This window comes from Wyeomyia smithii, chromosome 1 (genome assembly GCF_029784165.1).
Source record: "Wyeomyia smithii strain HCP4-BCI-WySm-NY-G18 chromosome 1, ASM2978416v1, whole genome shotgun sequence".
Lineage (NCBI taxonomy): Eukaryota > Metazoa > Arthropoda > Insecta > Diptera > Culicidae > Wyeomyia > Wyeomyia smithii.
Window position 1 is genome coordinate 36,285,986 of NC_073694.1, and position 19,458 is coordinate 36,305,443.

Here is a 19,458-nt window from a genome sequence, read left to right on the forward strand (position 1 = left end):
TGCGAAACTAAGTTGCCGCTACATTTCAGTTTCTTATACAATGACAAAAAAAGCGCAAGGGGCAGAACCAACTGCAACAGTTTCGTTGTTTCAACACAAATTTCAAGAATGAAACAGTAATGTGTATGAGCTTATGCGTGGAATTTGATAACAACATGGTAAATGCTGCATGGTCATATTTCAGCAACGAAAATGCAAATGATCAGAATGGAAAAAGATTGTCTGTTTAGCGATTTATCTTTGAATATTTCCAGAAATTTAATGAGGATTCAACTCCAGTTATAAATTTTTATTCAGTTTTCTCGTTTTTACTATTTACATCATTCGCTGTAGAAACACTTGCAAGTGTATGGCCCAGTTTTTAGTTTTACTTCCCTTATCATGCTCACGCTCATTCTCAGTTTTAAATTTTGCTTCTTTAATTCAGCGTGCTAATAAAATTCAAAGCAATTTATTTCATTTCATTTTAGAAACCCTCACTGTTTGGACGACTTCTAATCCAAGTATCCAAAAGTTACAAGGCAGCAAAAACCTCATCTCAAAAACAAATATAAGGCAAACGAGCGAACAAAAGTTACTGTTACATAGCTTGAGAACATGACAGCAACTTTTAGAAGTATTGTTGTGTGTTTGTTTTGTGTATCTCGCAAGCATCACGTTGGCAACTTATATGCTTCACCCACTAGATCTATTCAGTGAAGGTTAGGTTTTCAAATGTCGTTTACACGTTTAAACAACAAATCAAACCACGAATTACGTTGTTGCTGTGAAATTTTTTGAAGCAGCGATGCAACTTTAGTTGTTGCTTGTATCTTAGCAACTTCATCGTAGTAACAAAAATGTTTCTTCGAACCACTGGCTTAATTTGAGATTAGTTTACCATCTTTAATGCACAACAATTCAGTAGCTTCTGCTTTGTATAGATCGATAACGACGCCGGCTACGTCCTTAAGGTCGGCCAAAGGAAAGAAGAAATGAGTGTAACAACAGTTGTTGTCAGAGACCGAGTTCACCTTTGCATCTCTAACGACTATTACGGTAAGGAAAGGTACTTCTTTGCCATCGTGGTAAAAAGCGATTTTTTTTCGGTACAATTACCCTTTTCCTGACGTTTATATAATGCGTGCATTATAAATTATGGGTGAAAATTAAGTCAAATCAGTAAAAAAAGAATCATGTAAATCATTGAAAATGAAAATATAAAACTGATGAGTGAAGAAATTTGCTAATAACTGATGAAAAATATTTTTCTGATAAAATTGAAGTGCGACCATGAGCTTAGCTTCTGGTAGTAGCCTTAGTCTAAGCTTTGAGTTTTCTTTGCTATTTACTGTAGGTATAATTAGATGTACATACCCCTGGCGTTAGGTATTCAAAAAAACTACAATAACATTTTAAAACCATCTCAGTACGACATTCAATATCAGTCACTCGGTAACGTTGGAATTGAAACGGTTTTACGAGCTCAAGAGAGAACGCTCAGCGATCATAAAATAAGAGTCTGAAAACAATATACTAGATCTTGTCATATTCCTAACTTACTGCTTAAAACTGTGGTAAGGAATCAAATTGCGAAATAACAAAAAATATTATTCGTTTCTTTAAGGGCTCAAAACCACAATAACTTGACGCAGATTTTCCAAGAGGAAAAAAGAGAATCAAACAAACAACAAACGTAATGTTAATTTTGATAAGAGTTGCTTCGGTATAACTTGAAAATTGAAATGTACGCTATATCGAAGCTTACCTGTACCTACCACCTAGCAACGCTGTCCTCAGGTAGACCGCCCGTGGTTTCCTGTCCCAAAATTCCATTTCACTCAGACTTCCTAGAACGTAGGTATCTCTTCCTGAATCGGTGGCGTCTCGCGGCATGTTTCGCGTTTTCGTTGAGCACGTGTGTGAGAGAGTCCTAGCGTGAAGTGCCCATAATTGAATGACAAAATGCGAAGAGCGCGAGTAAGAGCGTGAGTCTTCTCTCGTGCGATTGTACAGCTGAGCGAGGAGAGTGGACTTTAATCAATGAAAACCGGCTCTGAGTGCCACTGCGTTTGCGCCAAGTGAGAACTGATCTATGGGAGTATCGGCGTGACGGCATCCTTTTGACGACTTGTGAAGATAAATTATCGTTTATCGTTGGAAACCACAGCTGAGGATTATCCGCTTTTTCATCTTGAATCATTAAAAGAAAATCAAATGGAATTACACGCTTTGTTATTCAACTCAATAAGTTTATGCTTCTTGAAATTGAGACAACATTTAGATAAACATAAAAAAAATCAAATGTAAGCGATAGGTAAACAATCTAGAAATTACAGCTGGTAAAAAGTATGAAATGCAACCTTTGAGATTTATCTGCGCTCCGAGTTACTACGTGCGTGAGAGCTGCTGCAGAGACGATCGAGACGATCGCCAGCCGTCGTTGCTAGGGCAAGTTCAGTTTTCTTCAGTAAAGATCGAGTGTGTCTGAGAACAGGTCAGGTTTTTCCACTTCTCCATTGAGAAGCAGCTTTGTTGAGAAGTTTTCTAGAAAGGTGTGTAGTGGAAGTGATTTTGTTTTGGGGACACCATTTATCGAACGAGTTTTGATGTGATTTGGTGTTGCGTCGTTTTTGTTTTCGATACAGAGTATGAATTGTTTCGTACGTTTCCGGTTCGGGCGGCCAGGATCAGTTTTTGATCTTGTGCAGATGCGCTGCTTTTTTGCTGGATCGAAAGGAATTTTTGACTTGGCGTACGCGTGAGAGTGCTTGAAACGGATGGGTGCGTGTGTTGGTGTTGTTGGCTGTTGGGTGATTGCAGTTACCTACACACAGGTAGCGGCGATCGAATTCTGATAGACGACGATCATAACTTGATGGTTCAGCTAACACCAATACCAGAGGGAAGAAAAACTTCGGATCATCGATAGCGGAAATCATGGATAAATCAACAGGAAACATAGGAAGAAACTGTATATTTTTTCGGTTGTTTTTTAAACCATAATTAGAACAAGATATAAGCTAAATGGAGCTTGAAACAGTTCAAGATATGGCAAATTGTTGTATGGTTTTTGCTGCGATGAGCACGAATTTTTCCAGTAAACCTTCTTCACTTGGTTTATGGAAATAAAGGTATTACCCTTTAGAGTAATTTCATGCAATATGACAAAACATTTTTTTTATTAAATTTGAAAAGAATACACATCGAAAAATAATATTGTTGTTGCATTTCGTGAGATATTGAATTTTTATAATTTTGTATTGTGGATTTGGACAAACGTACAAATTCCGCAACTCAGTCGTAAACGATCGGTCCGGGACAATTCGCGAAGCAGCGTGGAATGGCTCCCATCCTATCCTCGTGCGCATGTGCTTCTGTATTTGTGACGGGTTGTTTATCGATCTTCTGTGTTATTTCTGGGCCGCTCTTATCCACTTATTCGACTAAAATGCGCAAGCGGATTTGTTTACATTCTAATTATCCACGCAGAAGTGGGAAGTGAATTTCTTGGATGAGCGTATCGAAATTAAGTGAAAAATTGTCTTCCATTTAATTTGCTAGACAATTTGACGGCTGTTTTCTAATGAATTATTTTTGTGATGGATACAAATTGTTAGACATTGATCTTGATTTGATCTTCTTTTTAAAGAAAATCATAGAAATAGGCAGTTCTAACTAGAGTAATTGAATTGCAGATTACCAACGAAAAATGAAACTGGAAAGTAGAAAAATTCTGCTCGTGACAGTGGGTACGGCACTGGGACTTCTATGCTTAGCCCAATTTGCCTACTCCTGCAATGAAATGGTCTGCGCTAGTATCGTGTCCAAATGTATGCTAACACAAAGCTGCAAATGTGACATGAAAAACTGCTCCTGTTGTAAGGAATGCTCCGAGTGCTTGAGCTATCTGTACACCGAGTGTTGCAGCTGTTTGGAGATGTGTCCGAAACCGAACGAGACAACCAACGAACTAAGCAAGCAGTCCCACGTGGAGGAGCTGGAGGGATTTCCGAATTTGTTCAACGTACTCACATCCGATGACGATCCGGAGGAACGATGGAGGATTTTCACTTTTCCGATCGATTTCGATGCGGCACTGTACGGACCAAATGCCGAGAGAGGCATGAAGTATCTAATGCGTAAGTAGAATTTTTTTTACCGACTATGATAAAAAAAGTAGATTACAACATCTGTTATCCCGGTACTATATAATAATTTTTATCATAAATAAGACTCACGTACTTAACCATATCGGAATAAGTTAAAAAAACCATTTCGAAAATATGATTATTGTTTGGTTTGAGAAGAATCTCTAGGCTTATGGGGAAAGATGATCAAATGAGTTTAAGAAGCATAGGGAGGAATTTTGACTTTTGTAAATAGGAAGATAGAATGTCTAAGCTTCTCTGCAATCGACTGCATATGCCACGAAGACTTTGTTTTTTTTTTTTATGGAAATGATTGCGTCACTGGAAGCAACAATTTTGTGCACCCTGGAGGTAATCAAAAAGATTGGAAAAAATATGTTGTACAGGACCGGACCTAAGACTGAACCTTGTGGAACAGCTTCTGTAATCGGAAATCTATCAGATTTTGAGAACTAGTTGACAAACTGCTGAATTCGATCAGTTCAGGGGCCGTCCACAATCCACGTGGAAAGAAATATCATCGTTTTGGATCTCCTCTTCCTCTCTGGTGGTTGATTGATTGATTTCTTTTTAAGGGACATTAACCCCAAACGGTCATTCGTCCTTAACTCTGGTGGATAATCGTGAACTGCATGCACATTTTCAACAACAAAAAGTTGAAAAACGTTTGTTCCTGTGGTTTGTTTAAGTGATAAGAATATCAAAAATAATTTCAAAATTAGTCTAGAACCACTTTGACTAGAAAAGCCATAAATGAAAAAAATTCTTCGAAAATTTTGCCTGAAAGGGCTACGACACACCAATGGACACCAGAAAAGTGTAAAGCAGAACTTGATTCTAAATTTTTCTGTAAAAACAATAATGATTTCGAATATTGCTAGAAGTGTTAAAAATGAACTGTAATGTTGAGCTCATGTTGGTCGACTTCTCTTCAAACCAGTAAAAAAATCTTAGGATTTGCAAATGCTCTTATACAGGGTGTTACACGGCGTGTATCGTAGAACAACTTTATTTAAAAAAATAAATGGGCATCGCCAAAATCTTCACTATTCGAAAATATAACTTTTTACCTTTCATTTGGGACCCTCCGGAAAATCATCAATCGCGGGCTTTCGAACAACTTTTTTTTTCATTAAAAAGTATTCTGACAGCAAAGCGTCTAACTACCGAGAGGATACTACGGTGCTACAAATGAAAATGAAAATGCAAGAATTTTAGAAGTGACACAGTGAAGGTTGTAAGTTAGTCGAGTGCAACTTTCGCTCATACTAGAAATTTTCCAAACACCCCCAAAACTTGAAGTTATGGTCAAAATGCCGGTATTTTGACCTCAGCGCATGAAAATAATTTTCAATTCATTAGTTTTTCAACTGATTTTGAATGTTTTAGCCGTTTTGGAAAGGGGAAAAATGGAGTTTTCGAAATATATACAGGTTTGTACTAACTCCATTAAAATATGTGAGTTATTTGAGCGTAAATCTAATTTTTTAAACTTCTTCACGCAAATTTTCAACTTCACTTGAAATTTGTTAGTTAATTTTGTAAGAAAAGTACTACAAGTACGATAGCAGTTTGAAACTATATATATTTTGATTTATATTTTGATTTTTAATACATTACATAATATATAGGTGCAAATATTTTTAGCCCTGGAGATGAAAGGTGACAGCTCTAATGTTCATCCAACGACCCATTTCAAGAATGCCTGGTAATACTCGTACATTCCGAGGTCGCTTTCATAAAAACTCAGCCCCGCATGAATACGTTGTTATACCTATTGGATATAACATTGTACAGTCAGGTTTTTTACGCGGGGGATACGTACCTCGTAAAAAAAAACGCGTAAAAAAACCGCGTTAATTCGAAAATCCGCGTAAAAAACGCGCTAATTCAAAAATCCGCGTAAAAAAAACACGTTTTTTTTTAAAAATCCGCGTAAAGTAGTCCAGCAAGAAGGGCTTTAGAAAAAAAAACCCTAGACGCTCTCGAACCAGTATTTAAAGATGTCCTCTTTGACGGTTATTCCGGATCTTTCGGTGGGCGGAGAGTATTTTTTGGACTAAGTCTTTTACTAGATAAACATTTAAACGTTTCTGGTTCCAACCCACATTAATTCGGAAATTCGTGAAAATTTTTTTGAATTAGCGTGGTATCGCGTAGAAAAAACCGCGTTAATTCAAAAATCCGCGTAAAAAAACCTGACTGTATTCACACTTTCATACTAATTTGCATTAGTGGCGCGTATTTAATAATACTTGATCGTATGAACTCCTCTAATATATTTCAGAACGATCTTACCAACTTCTCCTTCTTCCTTCCTTCTGCTATGCATCTAAGCATCTCGTTGAGTATGAAATAAAAATTTATTTCGTTTTCAGTGTACGAATCTGCCCAACTTTGCCATGGCAGTTAGTTCGTTTACCCGCCAGCGAACGGCGGTGGCGCTGCGAGCGTATCTAATTTCACTTCTTGGTCGATGAGTTTTGTGGCTAGTTTTAGTGATCGTAGAACAAACAAGAAACTTCGAAAATATAACAATACTTATCCTGCCTAGAGCGGACCGTTGATTCTTCTCTTCACTTTTCTATATAAAAGGGGAACCCGAACTTCGCAGTTTCACTAATTAGTCAATTATTACTCGGCGGAAAACACCCTTTATTACTATAATTTTACGTTGAGACGGAACGCGCACAACACTTAGTTAGCCTTGGTGCCAGTCCTATCCTACACGCCGTGTGTTATGGAGCTGACTTAAAATCTGTTGATGAAAAATAAAAATCCTTATATGTACATATGGCCAAAATTTAACTACACTTTTTTAACCGTTATTCATTTTTTTAAGTTTTCGGTTATGTTTGCCTCTAACGAGGTCTAGCATAGGAAATATGATAGCTAGCTCAATTCTGTTGGTTGTCTTGGGAAACTGAGAAAATTTTGTTATCAATAGTGGCTTGAAAACGTCGAGTTAGAGAGAATAAGAGACGCTTCGAAAGAAACAAATGTGTAATCAAATGTTTTTTTTAGGAACTAAACTGCAATTTGCTCCCTGAAATGTGTGCTAAACATAGTTTTTTTGTTAACTAAATTAAACATTGAAGTCTACTCTACAAGTTGTTCTTTGACACGAAGCATCTAACTTTTTAGTTCAGCTGCTACTTCACTTCCAAAGCAATAAGCTGCGCCTTCATTTAATATTGCAAGATTCACAATTTTCTGCTCCATTTACCTTATATTAGGACAGGAGTTTCCAGATTTTTTACTCGGCGGAGCACTTTTTCAAACCAAAGCGAACGAGGCGAGGATTCTTCAATTACTGTTTGACCAATGAGCTCGTCGATCAACATGCAAAGAGTGCCCAAAACATAATGTAAAGATACAAGTATAAGTTGGACGGGAACAGTTCTTCCGTCCATTTATTGGTAGACACAGCCTCAATACTACCAGTGAGGAAGAGGTTGGTGAGCTTCGTCGCAGTCAGCAAAATTGCCATCTGGAGCACATATTTTACACGTAGAGGTATCCGGAAACACACATCGCAGGATGTGAAATCTTCTCTCAAACCGCCCATATTCTGGTTGACGAATGGCATTTCGTAGACGTCATCGATATGTCACCATTTCGCGAAAGTATAAATTCGCGCCCGGCTGGCGAGAGATCTTCATGAAGGATACGGTTGGACATTCAGCGGTTGCTAGCTGATAAGGTTGCTCTTCAGTACACTCGGAAGGTTGACAAATGGATTAGTGAACCGGAGATCTGAACGAGAGGCGTTAGGCACGACCCAGGAATCATGCGCAACACGTGGTTCGAAGCGGAACGTCCATACCAAGCCCATTCACGTACGATGATAGTAACAAACTGTGTGACAAGCCAGATGAGAGAGACGTAGTGGCCGAATGAGACTCCATAAACGCAAGAAACGCGAGTAATGGGAAAGATATCTTGTGGAAATGGGGCGTGGTTCTGCAGGCACCACATTAGGTTTCATGAAATGGTCAAGGGAAGGACTAAACCAATCCCTGCCATGTGCAACGACACAGAAGTAAACTTGTTAACCGATGACAACATTTTGAGATTGAACGGCGAAAAAGGAAGAGCTATTGATGAGGTGAACCAGCCGCAGGCTGAAAACCTCAAAAACACAGAAAAAATAAAGAAGATGCAAGCTGTGCATGCGCCAAGCTTGAATGAGGTCGAGAAAGTTTGTAAACAGCTAAAAAGCCACAAAACAGCTGAAAAAGATGGGGTCCCTGCTGCACTTTTCAAAGGCAAGAGCGAGCAGAAGTTTCTCTCATTGATTCAAGAAAGGAGGTATATTTTGATGTTTAATTTTGAAAAATTTGATTTAAAAAAGGAATTCCGCCGATTTGGAAAGCTGACCGAAAAAAGGCTGTTTTTCGGATGGTTTTGATTTTTATTATAAACTCCGCGGAGCATTTGCAAGTGTTTTACGGAGCATCAAGTGCAAGCAGTGAAACGTCTCTGGAAGGTAGAAAGAAAGCATACCTACAAAGAAAAACAATCTTAAAATACTGGTGAGGTCGAAAAGAAAATAATTCTGAATATAAATTTAAGTGACTTAAAGCACATTTCCCACACAAAAATTCAAGGAAAATGAAAAATGAAAGCAGTTTTTGATTTTTTCTAACCGGTTCGAAGCTTTTCTGAACAAAAAAAAGATCTTAATTTAGTCTAAAAAATTAAAATTTCTTTTAAAACTCAGGAAACCAGAAAAACTCCGAATTCTGTTGGAGCCATCCTGAAGCACTTCCCACAAATATAAGTGCATTAATTCAAGCTGTAACTAGCAAGCCGGTGGAGTCAGCAATGCTGGAAATCCCCTCTACACCGCCTCAGGGTCGGCTAACGCACTTGGGTGTTGGGCAGATGAAGGGGTTGGTTAATTAAACACTTAAAATTCGTCTCAACAACTTTCTTCATTCACATCGGCACTTCCACTTCCTTATTGCCTGTTTCCTACCTCGTCTCTTTCCTACTTCCGTTTTCGTGGCCCCTTTTTTGAAGTCCGCCGTCTCCTTCCTTTTTTCTCCCCGCTCAGCAAGGGTATAATTGGGGGGAATTGCAAAATGGTGTTTGGCCGTCGGCTGGAGGCTGGTTGTTTGAAGCTACGAACCTGATCGATCAGTCTATCTTTCCTGATTCGATTACTTCACGTTTTCAACTTCTCGAACTTTAACAGTTTTAGGCTTCTGCAGTTTACTAGCTCTTCATTTTCTCTAATTAAGGTCGCAATATCGCTTCAGTCCCAACAGATTTTTCGTCCCAGCCCCAGTGGGTGTTTTTTTATGCGTTTGTCACCTGATGACGACTAGCTGCAGCTCATTGACGTCTGACTGCTCACAGTACCGCTCACGATTAGTTCAACGTTTACCATTTAATCTTTTTATTTAAATAATTAATCGCTTAAACCGCGGCAATCTTGACCTATAAACATAATAATGTTATTGTAAAACTAACGATGCATGAATACATGAAAATTTTACACTAGTAGTAGTTGCGAAAATTCTCATAACTCTTATCTTCAAGCATCAATAGCTCTGAAAAGAATCGATTCCATAATTTTCAGTTAGAAATTCGTGCTACAGAACGCCGATGATCGCACCATCGGTAGCATTGAATATTTTGCTTGACCGCGCATAATAAAGTTTGCTCTCCGCTGTGCCCTCCAGTAGCTGTGCCAGCTAAATATTCTGCAGCGTACGATGGTAACTGTTTCTGCCGTATGCAAAATAAAGGTAACATGTTCCGCAGGGCCTGGAATATGACTCGTATGCAGCTCTCGTTTCACAATGTCGCGTACCTCTAACAGATATATTCTACTCGCTATTGTGTGACAAACTAGACTGAAGCTGAATTTTCTACACGCAGTCTTTTGTATCGAGTTCAGAGTAGATTTTTGCCATTAGGGCGTGGCCACGCAACTTAGAGAAAGACAAACAAACCAAAACACTTTGTTGAATCAAAATATGTAGGCAGTGGAGTTTATTCCGTCCATGCTATTGTTATTCGTGCTCGGGAAGCAAGCCAATAGCGAGGGAAATGTATGGGAAAGCTTGACCTTGGAACTTTTCACCTTTTTTCACCATTAAGCAGTAAAGCAACAATGTTGAACATTATATCAAACAATTGTTACACATTTTATCTATCCACCGACATATAAATGACTAAGATGCATTAAGTCGTTCGCTTGCTAAAATCGTTTGAAATCTGACGCAACATTTGCCAGTTTCATTTTCAATTTCACAAAATGTAATCTAGTATAGAAAACAAAGACGTAGTCCTACGTCAATAAACAAAACGGTCAGAAATCAATTTGAAATTTTTGCAAATTAAGGGAAACATAAACCAAAGCAGAAGTGGACTAAATCTTGCTGGAAGTGGTGTCAAGAACAGGAATAACTAAAAAACCGAATGAAATGGTTTAAAAGGTGGACTAGAGTATGCTATTAATTGATTTTCAATAAGCCTCAAATAATTTCAAAACAACTAAAGAAAGCAGAAAAGATATAGAAAAATAAACCAAATTTACCTGAAGCGCTCCTAAAAGCTGAAAAACCTGAAACAAAATAATCAAAAATGCACCCCGAAATAACTGAAAGCACTTTAGAGGATTGGGAAAACGAACCAAAGATGAAAAAAGGTTCCAAAGGCGGCTTTATTAGCATAAAAATAAAAAATCATAAACATAACTCTAGAAGACAGAAGACAGAACGACTAGAAACATGATTCAGTTAAAATGCCTAAAAAATGAAAAAAGGGAAAACACCTCAAAAGAAATTAATTGCAAATTGAAACAAAAATCCAATATTACAAAAACAGTTCAAAAATTGATCTCAAATTAGCATCCAATAGCTTAAAAAAGCAACTATAAATCAGAATAAATACCAAACTCAAGAGCAAACTGTATAAAAATTAATTTAAAATGCATAAAAACTCTAGTAAATGTTGCTAGTTTAAAATATCTGAAAACACTTCAAAAGGCTTGAAAGAATAAAAACAAAGAGTTCCAAATTCAGTTTAAAATGGTGTGAAAGAAAAATTCGTCTTAAATTATAAAAAATCCTTCAAAAATCGAATAAAGCAAACTAAGTATTCTACATTAACCAAAAATGCTTGATAAAAAAAAAACAAAAATAAAAACAATGATTTTAAATTTGGTTCAAATTAATAAAACAATTCATACGCGAGGAAAAATCCAAAATAGGATATGATTCAAGTTCAAACGGCAAACATGAAAATATGCTTCGACAGGGCTATCTTTTTTCCGATTTGTGTGCCTTTGAAAATTCGAAGTCGGCTCGTTTTCGGCTTAACGTTTCACCCTAAATTCAGCCTAATCATTACAGGACGCTTTCAAATGAAAGAAAAAAGTTGATTTCAAATTTGGCTTACAGTGATTTCATGGATAAGTATGTCAAAGAGTTAGAACAAAGTTTACGAAAAATGATTTCAAATTAGCGTTAACTTTTTAAGTAGAAAAAAAAAACAAGAAATTCATCTCATTTAACTTGAAGTTCTTGAAAGGTTCTCAACATGCCTGAAGGACCCGGGAGGCGGATAGTTTTTCCACGTGCGTCGTTCGCATAGGATCGCGTCGTTTGACAAGAAAGGTAACGAAATAATAAAAACGCAGTCGAGGAGATGCAGATATAAACTCGGCCTCGGTTCCGTTTAGCCGAAGATTGCTCGCTCGTTGCTTTTATATAAGCGCATCGCAAATCGGAGTAGGTTTCGTTCGGCCAAAAAATATCGTGATTAATCTGACAGCCAAGAAATGTATACTTTTCAAAGAACCGCGTCTACCCAGGTGCGTTTGCTTGCTGGAGGAAAATCGTGATTGCTAATTGCCGGATTTTTAAACACTTGGATGCTTCTAGGAATGGATGGTCTTGGGGCACGCCGCTCACAAAAGTTCGCGATGTTATACAAGAGAGGTACTCATCGTTCGTCTTTGTAATGAGTTAACTTCGCGCGTAACACTGATTAATTCCGTCACTTACCACGGTGATACAACCCTTCCTCTTCGTGGCAGTCGTGGAGATGCAGAAGTAAACTCGGTCTTCAACAACAAGGGCTGTTACACTTCTTTTCTTACAACATCCTTAATGATCGTAAGGAAGTGGTTGGCGCTGTTATCGATTTTTACAAACCGGTAGATACTGAATCGTTGTACACTGAAGATGGCAAACTAATCCCAAGTAGCCATATAGTGGTTCCTTGTGCAACTTCACTAGCTCAGATCGATCACGAAATGTGCGGTCGTTCAAGCTCAAGCTCAAGGTTCTCAACATGTCTGAACAATCTTTAAAAAGCAACCAGAATGTCTGCAGATCTTTTTTAGGCCATTATATTTTTTAGCAGATTATATATTTTTGGAATATCGTGTCCATGTTCACGTGGGCCACCTACCCCCCTCTCGTAGAATATTCACGTATCCCATACCCCCTCTCAGTTTAGCACTAGGAAAGTGGCGACTCTTGAGTATTTTATTTTTAAATTTGATTTCGGAAATTGGGAAACTGAAAGTTCAGTGTTTCTGTGTCTAGAAGAGTAGCTCCAATGGAATATTAGTGAGTCTGAGCAATTGATGAGTTTAGAAATGCCCATCCTAAGCAAATAATCCGATAAAAAAAGATCTCTTAGCCTAATAAGTCAAATGAAGGATCCTGAATAGAATTCTGTTCAGCTCAATTTTCTAGTAACTGACGGTACCTTCCCATTTGATGATTCAACTCCGAGTGGCATATAATGCAGTCTCTTAATCGAACTAGAAGTTTAAATTAGGTTTGGTAAAGTCGCTATGTAGAGGGTTGTTCATCTCGTGAAGAGAATTTGAATGAACTCAATATTAAAAAAAATGAATTTTTTTTAATTCTACCTTTCCCAAACTTAACGCGACCCAGAAATCTAGATTGGAAGAATAATGGCAAATTACACTGGTTGACAGAAGCGAAAACAATGTTACCCCAAAGCTCAAAATAGTTGCCATTAAAAGATTATAGCTATTTAACCTTTTCTGTAAATTTTCACGACAGTTTAGCGCGCAGTAATTGCTCCCCGGCTTCGTCGCTTCTACGTTGGCTTATAAAAAAACTCAAGAAAGTTATCTTCACTAGGGGCGCCAAAATCCACAGGAATAGTTAAAAAGTTATAATTTTTAACTTTTCCGGTTTGAAGTCTAACCTTTGAAACCTGGATCCATACCACTAGTCCGCTTCTGCACTATGAGGTTTGCATCGATATGCTGATATTTTTGTTGTTTATATCTTTCATGTTCATAGCTGGGGCATCTTATTTAACTTGAATGTTCAGAAAAAATACATACAAAACTTTATTCGAACTCGAAAGTTCAGAAAATTCTGACGCGGAACTTGTTTCAAACTTCTACGTTCAGAAAAAAGACATGCAGTTTTGTCGGCAGAGTAATCGAAAAAGGTTGATTTTTTCAGTGGATTTGTTCCAAAATGTCCTACTGAAAACTAATTAGGTAAGCATTGGAACTTTTCAATTTTTTTTTACCTTTTAGCATTTGTCATTTGTTTTAAAAATTAAAATCGATGAAATTTAAAACTTTTCGGTAGATATGCCGTATGGCGTTATCGAAATGACCAACGTCTTGGGATATGCTAAGAGGCCGGCTTAGAGAGCTTAGGGAGGAGTGGGGGAATCATAATCGTCAAAAATCCACGTGGAATGTGGATGGCCACGAACTTCATGTGAACTTCATGGTGTCGATGGAAAGGAATTCATGAACTTTTAAGCTGCTTCCAAATATTGACGGTATTTTATTGAGAATGAAATTTGAATGAAAACTTCTTCCAAGGTGTTTTGCTGTTCGGTAAGAAAGTTTTGTGGAAATCTAACCTTATGCTAGCTTCTAAGTTCGTTTGTTAAGTGAAATTCAAACTTCTAGTTATTTGGAATGGCGTTGTCCAAACAGTACATCTTCAGAAATTTATTTGTCATGGATATGTGACACTATCTTGTTCAGAACAATTCTCTCAAACAGTTCTTTAATCTAAGAAAACAAACTCATTGGATAATTAATTCCTCAAAATGTCCATTGTTTCACGTGCAGTGTAGCATGTCTTGCTATTTTGTTGCAACTACAAGCAGGGCCGGATTTAGACGGCGGGGGGCCCGGGGCAAATTTGTTTGTGAGGCGAGCAAAAAAAAGGTCGCCTCAGGACTAGGGGGGCTCCTTGAATCGGGAGGCCCGGGGCATTTGCCCTCTTTGCCTCCCCCCTCAAATCCGGGCCTGACTACAAGTCAACCAGGTTTAGATCTTCCTATTTGGGCAATTAAACTTTATTAATTTCGATATCGATCTTTTTTGCTTTTGGATACACAAATGAGTTGTGGTAAAAATGTAAAATATTTTCTATGCTTAACATTTCCAGACTCCAGTGACAACGACCTGAAGCCACGTTTCGAGGATCCGACAAAGATAACCGTCAACTGCACCGTGGCCTACATGGCGCAGTGTATGTCCTGGAACAAGTGCAAGGAAAGTTGTGGCACCATGGGATCCTCTAGCTATCGGTTTGTGTCGCTTGTGGCAGTTCCGTTTCGCTTTATTAATATTTAACCACCACTTCACAGGTGGTTCCACGATGGATGCTGCGAATGCGTCGGTCAGATGTGCATCAACTACGGTATCAACAACTCTCGTTGCCGGGATTGTCCGGAGAACAAGGACCAGGATTTGGACGACATACCCAATGAGGACGAGCTGGACTATGGGGACGGGGTTGGACCGCTGGATAATGGTGGTGTTGAGTCCACCAACATCTGAATGATTTCGGCATGGTGGATCTTGATGATGGTTGCCAGTGCGTTGTTGGTTGGTGTATGAAACTGATGGGTTCCGGTGAAATGTGCCTTAAAACTAGCTAGCGGTTGTGCTTTGAAGTGTATAGATTGGACAGAAGAGTTGTATTGAACACAAACGAAGTATTCCAAATGTACTTGAGTAATGTACTTGAATCAAAACAAAAAAAGGTTCGTCTTCGAACGGGGGAAAATTCGACAGTATTTAATGCGAAGGCAATTAGGCGGCTTTTGTGACGTTTTGTATTTACAAATAAAATCTATCATTATTTATAACTTTTTGTGCAGGGAAAAAATCGAACAAGAAATTACATCACTTAACTACTAATATTTAAGAATTTTATGTACAATAAAATTTTAACTATGTATTGTAATGTTTTTGAACTGGAAACAAGTGGAGTATAGATTCGGATTACACTTCGGTATCATTTAGTTTTCCGATATTTTTTAAATTTTTTTGCTGCACCCACAACATGCACCGTTCTTAACAATTCTGGTTGTGATTCTGAGCCATCGTTTCTCTCTCGTACATTTTTTCTCCTTAAAACTCTTCTACGAACTAGACTTCCCGGTACCGCAAATCCGGCTAGATCAGTTTGGGAGGTTTCCCTGGATTTTATTCTCTTGGAGAAACTTTTTTCCGTTACAAGCTTATTCAAAAGCCGAGTAATTTTTGCCATCTCCATCTTGAGCTCTTGGAATTTCACTTCTGTTTCCAGCGTCTCATTCGCTACTGGTGTCATTTCGAATCTTCGGCTGTCCACGATTTCTTTCACTATAATGCTCTGGTCAGCGATTCGCAGTGCTTCGTCCATAATGTGTTCATCGAGCGTCGAAAACAAGGGAAATTTCAAAAGCTTTAGGTTTACGTAGTATCCCTCGGTTCCTCGTACAAACCACCGGCAGGGCAGATTCGGAACTACCACCCACTCACCCTTGGGAAGTTTACTGAAGCCACCTTCTGGTTTGGCAATGCGCTGCACTACAATCTTCCGGAATTCCTTCGGTTTCACTGCTATCACGTACGAGTGGTTTTCAAAAAAAGGGCTTGGAAACCACTTCCGGATGAAATCGAACGGTAGGTTTCGCAAGCCACGTTCGTACCGTTCGAGAATCAAAACTTTCTTGCTGATGCTGATCAGTTCAGATTCCTGTTTGATGGCGGTGATGTCGCTGACGGCCAAGCCGTTTATCAGGTTGAGAATAACTATCGGTGCGAAGAAGATGAACAGTACAAAAAGAAACATTTTACCTCCGCTGAAGTCTACGGCAGCCGCTTCGTATTCGCCGGTGGTCATGACCAGCGTTTTCAGGGCCGCGCTTGAGAACGTTTTGAATTGATTGAAACTGTTATCGTCATCGGATGCATTGGCCTTAGTCGGGCCTGCGAATGTTTGATCGTTATACGAGAGAAAGAAGCTCAATGTAAAGGCAGCTAGTAGTGGGATGAAAAGAAGAAAACTTTTTAGGAAGTTAACTGACACGGTCTTGAACATGTACATGTAGGTCGACAGGCTGTTGAAGGGAAGAGATCCAATGAGAACGGTGAGCTGCATGGCAAATGCAACGATGGTTAGGGACGATAGAATTGAGTTACAGCCTTCGGAGAGAACGATGAGCATTGATATAATAGTGGCCATATCTAAAAAATTTTCCAAAGAGGAAAAATAGTTGAGACCGAGAAACATGGCTTGTAGAATTTCGCGAACTATCATGTAAATTGCACCAATAAGGGTGAAAATGGTTAGAAGAATCGAGTAATCGCCGCCATTGCAGGCGTCCAGGGAGTGTAAGCTGAAACTACATACGGTGAGTAGCGTACAGAGCAGATTGAGGTAACTCCATTTGGTCAGTCTGAGCCATTTCACTACGATGAAAGAGTAGATAACGGGATGAATAAGTAAGGGCTTGAGATCTTTTGATTTAGCGATGATTTTGATTGGATCCATCTCAGTAACGAATGTAGGTTCCTGTTTTTGCATCATGTTTGATACAGAAGCTTTTTCCACGATTCGCCACAAGTTTGGCTTATTGCGATCCTTAGGGTTATTGTTTTTATCGGTTCGTTTCTTAAAGATGTACGGATCGAAACCGTTCAAATTAAATCGGATCTCGTTTCGATCGTAGTACGATCGTTTAACGTCAATTGTTACACACTGGTCAAAATACATTTTCCAAAAATCGTAGCGTGCATAATGTAGGGGCGTCAGACCGTCCTTGTTGCGAGCGCCTAGAAAGGCGTACTTTTGCTGCAATAACTCTAGAGCAATATCGGTGAAACCGAACTTCAAGGCACTATGAAGGCCGGTGTTACCATTGTTGTCGGTTCGAGTGAGGTGAATTTTTTGGTCCCTAGAAAGTAGGTCAGCACACTGCAGCACTCTTGCTCTCTCTTCATAACGATTGCGTAGTTCGTTTGCTCGATTCAAAGTGATAACTAGAAGCGGATCATCGTTGATAAGAAGTCTGTCGGTTATGTTGCTTAACAGAAGGCTCAATGTGTTAACATTCCCTTTTTCGCAGGCTTTTTTCAACAGACCTTTCAACTCAATTCGATATTGCAGTTGAGATCCCTTAACGTCTTCCTCATCGTTATCAGGAAAGCAAACTCTAGTTCGAGGGTTTTTAGCTGGCTTCACTATTTGGAAAATCTTCTTTCCCGCATATTCCACCATCTTTTTAACGCTTTTCTCCAAATCAAGTTCAACTGCGATATGTAACAGATACTTTATAATGTTGGAAACATCCTCTGCTCGAATGTCTAGTCTCTCCAATTGCTGGGCGAAGTTATCTTCCTCTCCAAAACGCAAATAAATTTCTAACAGTTCTATAGTCACACATTCCGGCACCGCGTTTAGGTAGAAGCAGACGACTCGTTTTTTCAACTCGTTGGTTTTACTAATCACAATGGCACTGTTGAAATGTTCCACGCACTCCTTCAGAAATCGTTTGTTCTCTTCCGACTTGTTCCGCAACAGGAGCTCAAATGGCAACAGTAGTCGATCACTGCAGATGTTGAAGTCGGCCTTTTTCTTCAGTAGCATCAATATGACCTTCCGGATGTCTTGGGCTTGTGGAGCTATTGCCCTAGCCTGTGATGATCTTTTCTTGAGTTTAGGGCTGTTCATGAGGGCGTCATACTGCTCACACAACAGGAAGAGAGCTGTCTTACGCTGTTTATTCCGGCAGTTTACGATTAAGTCTGGCTGCTCTAGCAGCCATTCGATGAACTTGACGTTCAACTGTTCAACGGCGTAGTGCAGTGGAACGTTCAAGTTTGGGTGAACTCGCTGTTTGAAGGGTAGAAAGGGTTACTAGTTTTACTAGAGTAGTTGGTTTGGTTGCGTTACCTCATTCGCACAATCGAAACGATTTATAAACTGCTCTAGGAACGGTTGGTACCTGATAGTATCTTGCAGCATCTTATCCAAGATCGACTGTAGCTTAGAATTAAACAAGAAGGTTTTTGGCTCCGGAATGGTAGTTTGAGTGTCCCAGTACTTCATCTCTTCGATTAGATTCCTAAGCACTTCGATCCTCGGATCCTCCAGTACGGAGCGAAATTTTTCCAAACCATTATCAATTGATCCGTCCAAGGCTTGTTGGAAGCATTCGTGGATTGATAACTACAAAATACATGACAATAATGACTGGTTGACAACCGTGAGTGGCCGAACAAATAAATATTGCGCTATCAAAAAAGATAACACTAAAAGTGTTTCGATATGTTGTACCACACGGCTGGATGGTTGTTGAATTTGCTCACCTGAAGTTCTTTTCTCGCTAGTCGTTTACTGCTGCGAGTTTCATTCATCACCAGAAACGTTGCTTCTGTAGATTGAATAAATTAATGTAAGCAACCGAATGAATACTTCGACGCATACGCATCAACAGAAAATCGAAAACTAACTTACCGGCGTTCGCCGTGGGGATCCCCGGTTCTGTATGATTCATCTTGATGCCCCTGATAGTAACTAGCTACAGATATCAATTAAATTTGATAGTTTCAATGTAGAAATCTGCTGCACAGCCATAGGAATGATAAGTGAAATGCCGCATGAAATGGTTTTTTCTTGTTTCGAGTACAAGGAGAGAACGCAAACTGAATGCCGTGTGAGTTTATTGATTAAAATGACTTAAGTCTATTTTAAGTCGAAAGAGAGAAGAGTCGAGCGGTCGTGGATTCTCTTTTCAATGGCATTGGGGACTTCAGAGATAACAGTGAGAGTAGTATTTCCGGGCGTTGTGTCTCATCCACTTGAATCAAACAACGAAAAAGTATGCATTAAAATCGAGTTGCGTTTATTAACGACGGAAGGTTATTGTGGATAGTTTTTATTTCGTTAGAAACGTAGAATCAATTAACAAATTGAAATACTAAAAATTAGCAACGATTATGATATCGTCCGAGATAACGCGTAATTTCTTTATGTTATTGTTTACATTTAAGCAGCATCTGTTCTCCACCAATCACCGG

The 19,458-nt window shown here is 38.9% G+C and overlaps 2 protein-coding genes across 3 annotated transcripts; one reads left to right on the top strand and one right to left on the bottom strand.

Annotated features, from left to right (window-relative positions):
* Nucleotides 1-2,434: 2,434 nt before the first annotated feature.
* On the top strand, nt 2,435-15,355 carry LOC129716825 (protein twisted gastrulation). 2 transcript variants are annotated; one of them, XM_055666660.1, is made up of 4 exons: nt 2,435-2,534; nt 3,678-4,121; nt 14,552-14,693; nt 14,754-15,355. In XM_055666660.1, the coding sequence occupies exons 2-4, from the start codon at nt 3,692-3,694 to the stop codon at nt 14,944-14,946; spliced, it is 765 nt and encodes a 254-aa protein (XP_055522635.1). In that variant the 5' UTR covers nt 2,435-2,534; nt 3,678-3,691; the 3' UTR covers nt 14,947-15,355. The 2 variants fall into 2 exon arrangements, with proteins under 2 accessions (XP_055522635.1, XP_055522636.1); XM_055666661.1 differs by lacking the exon at nt 2,435-2,534 and adding an exon at nt 2,594-3,113.
* On the bottom strand, nt 15,299-19,070 carry LOC129716824 (uncharacterized). Its single transcript, XM_055666659.1, has 4 exons — nt 18,896-19,070; nt 18,748-18,812; nt 18,332-18,607; nt 15,299-18,271 (listed from the first exon to the last, which is right to left on the bottom strand). The coding sequence occupies exons 1-4, from the start codon at nt 18,933-18,935 to the stop codon at nt 15,407-15,409; spliced, it is 3,246 nt and encodes a 1,081-aa protein (XP_055522634.1). The 5' UTR covers nt 18,936-19,070; the 3' UTR covers nt 15,299-15,406.
* Nucleotides 19,071-19,458: the final 388 nt, after the last annotated feature.

Bases quoted from the DNA above. Each gene is read 5' to 3' on its own strand.
- LOC129716824 (XM_055666659.1), bottom strand. From the start codon at position 18,935: ATGAATCATACAGAACCGGGGATCCCCACGGCGAACGCCG. The intron at 18,608-18,747 runs GTGAGCAAATTC...TGTATTTTGTAG, and splicing joins TAGCGAGAAAAGAACTTCAG to TTATCAATCCACGAATGCTT. The intron at 18,272-18,331 runs GTAACGCAACCA...CCCTTCAAACAG, and splicing joins GTTTCGATTGTGCGAATGAG to CGAGTTCACCCAAACTTGAA.
- LOC129716825 (XM_055666660.1), top strand. From the start codon at position 3,692: ATGAAACTGGAAAGTAGAAAAATTCTGCTCGTGACAGTGGGTACGGCA. The intron at 4,122-14,551 runs GTAAGTAGAATT...TAACATTTCCAG, and splicing joins AGGCATGAAGTATCTAATGC to ACTCCAGTGACAACGACCTG. The intron at 14,694-14,753 runs GTTTGTGTCGCT...ACCACTTCACAG, and splicing joins ATGGGATCCTCTAGCTATCG to GTGGTTCCACGATGGATGCT.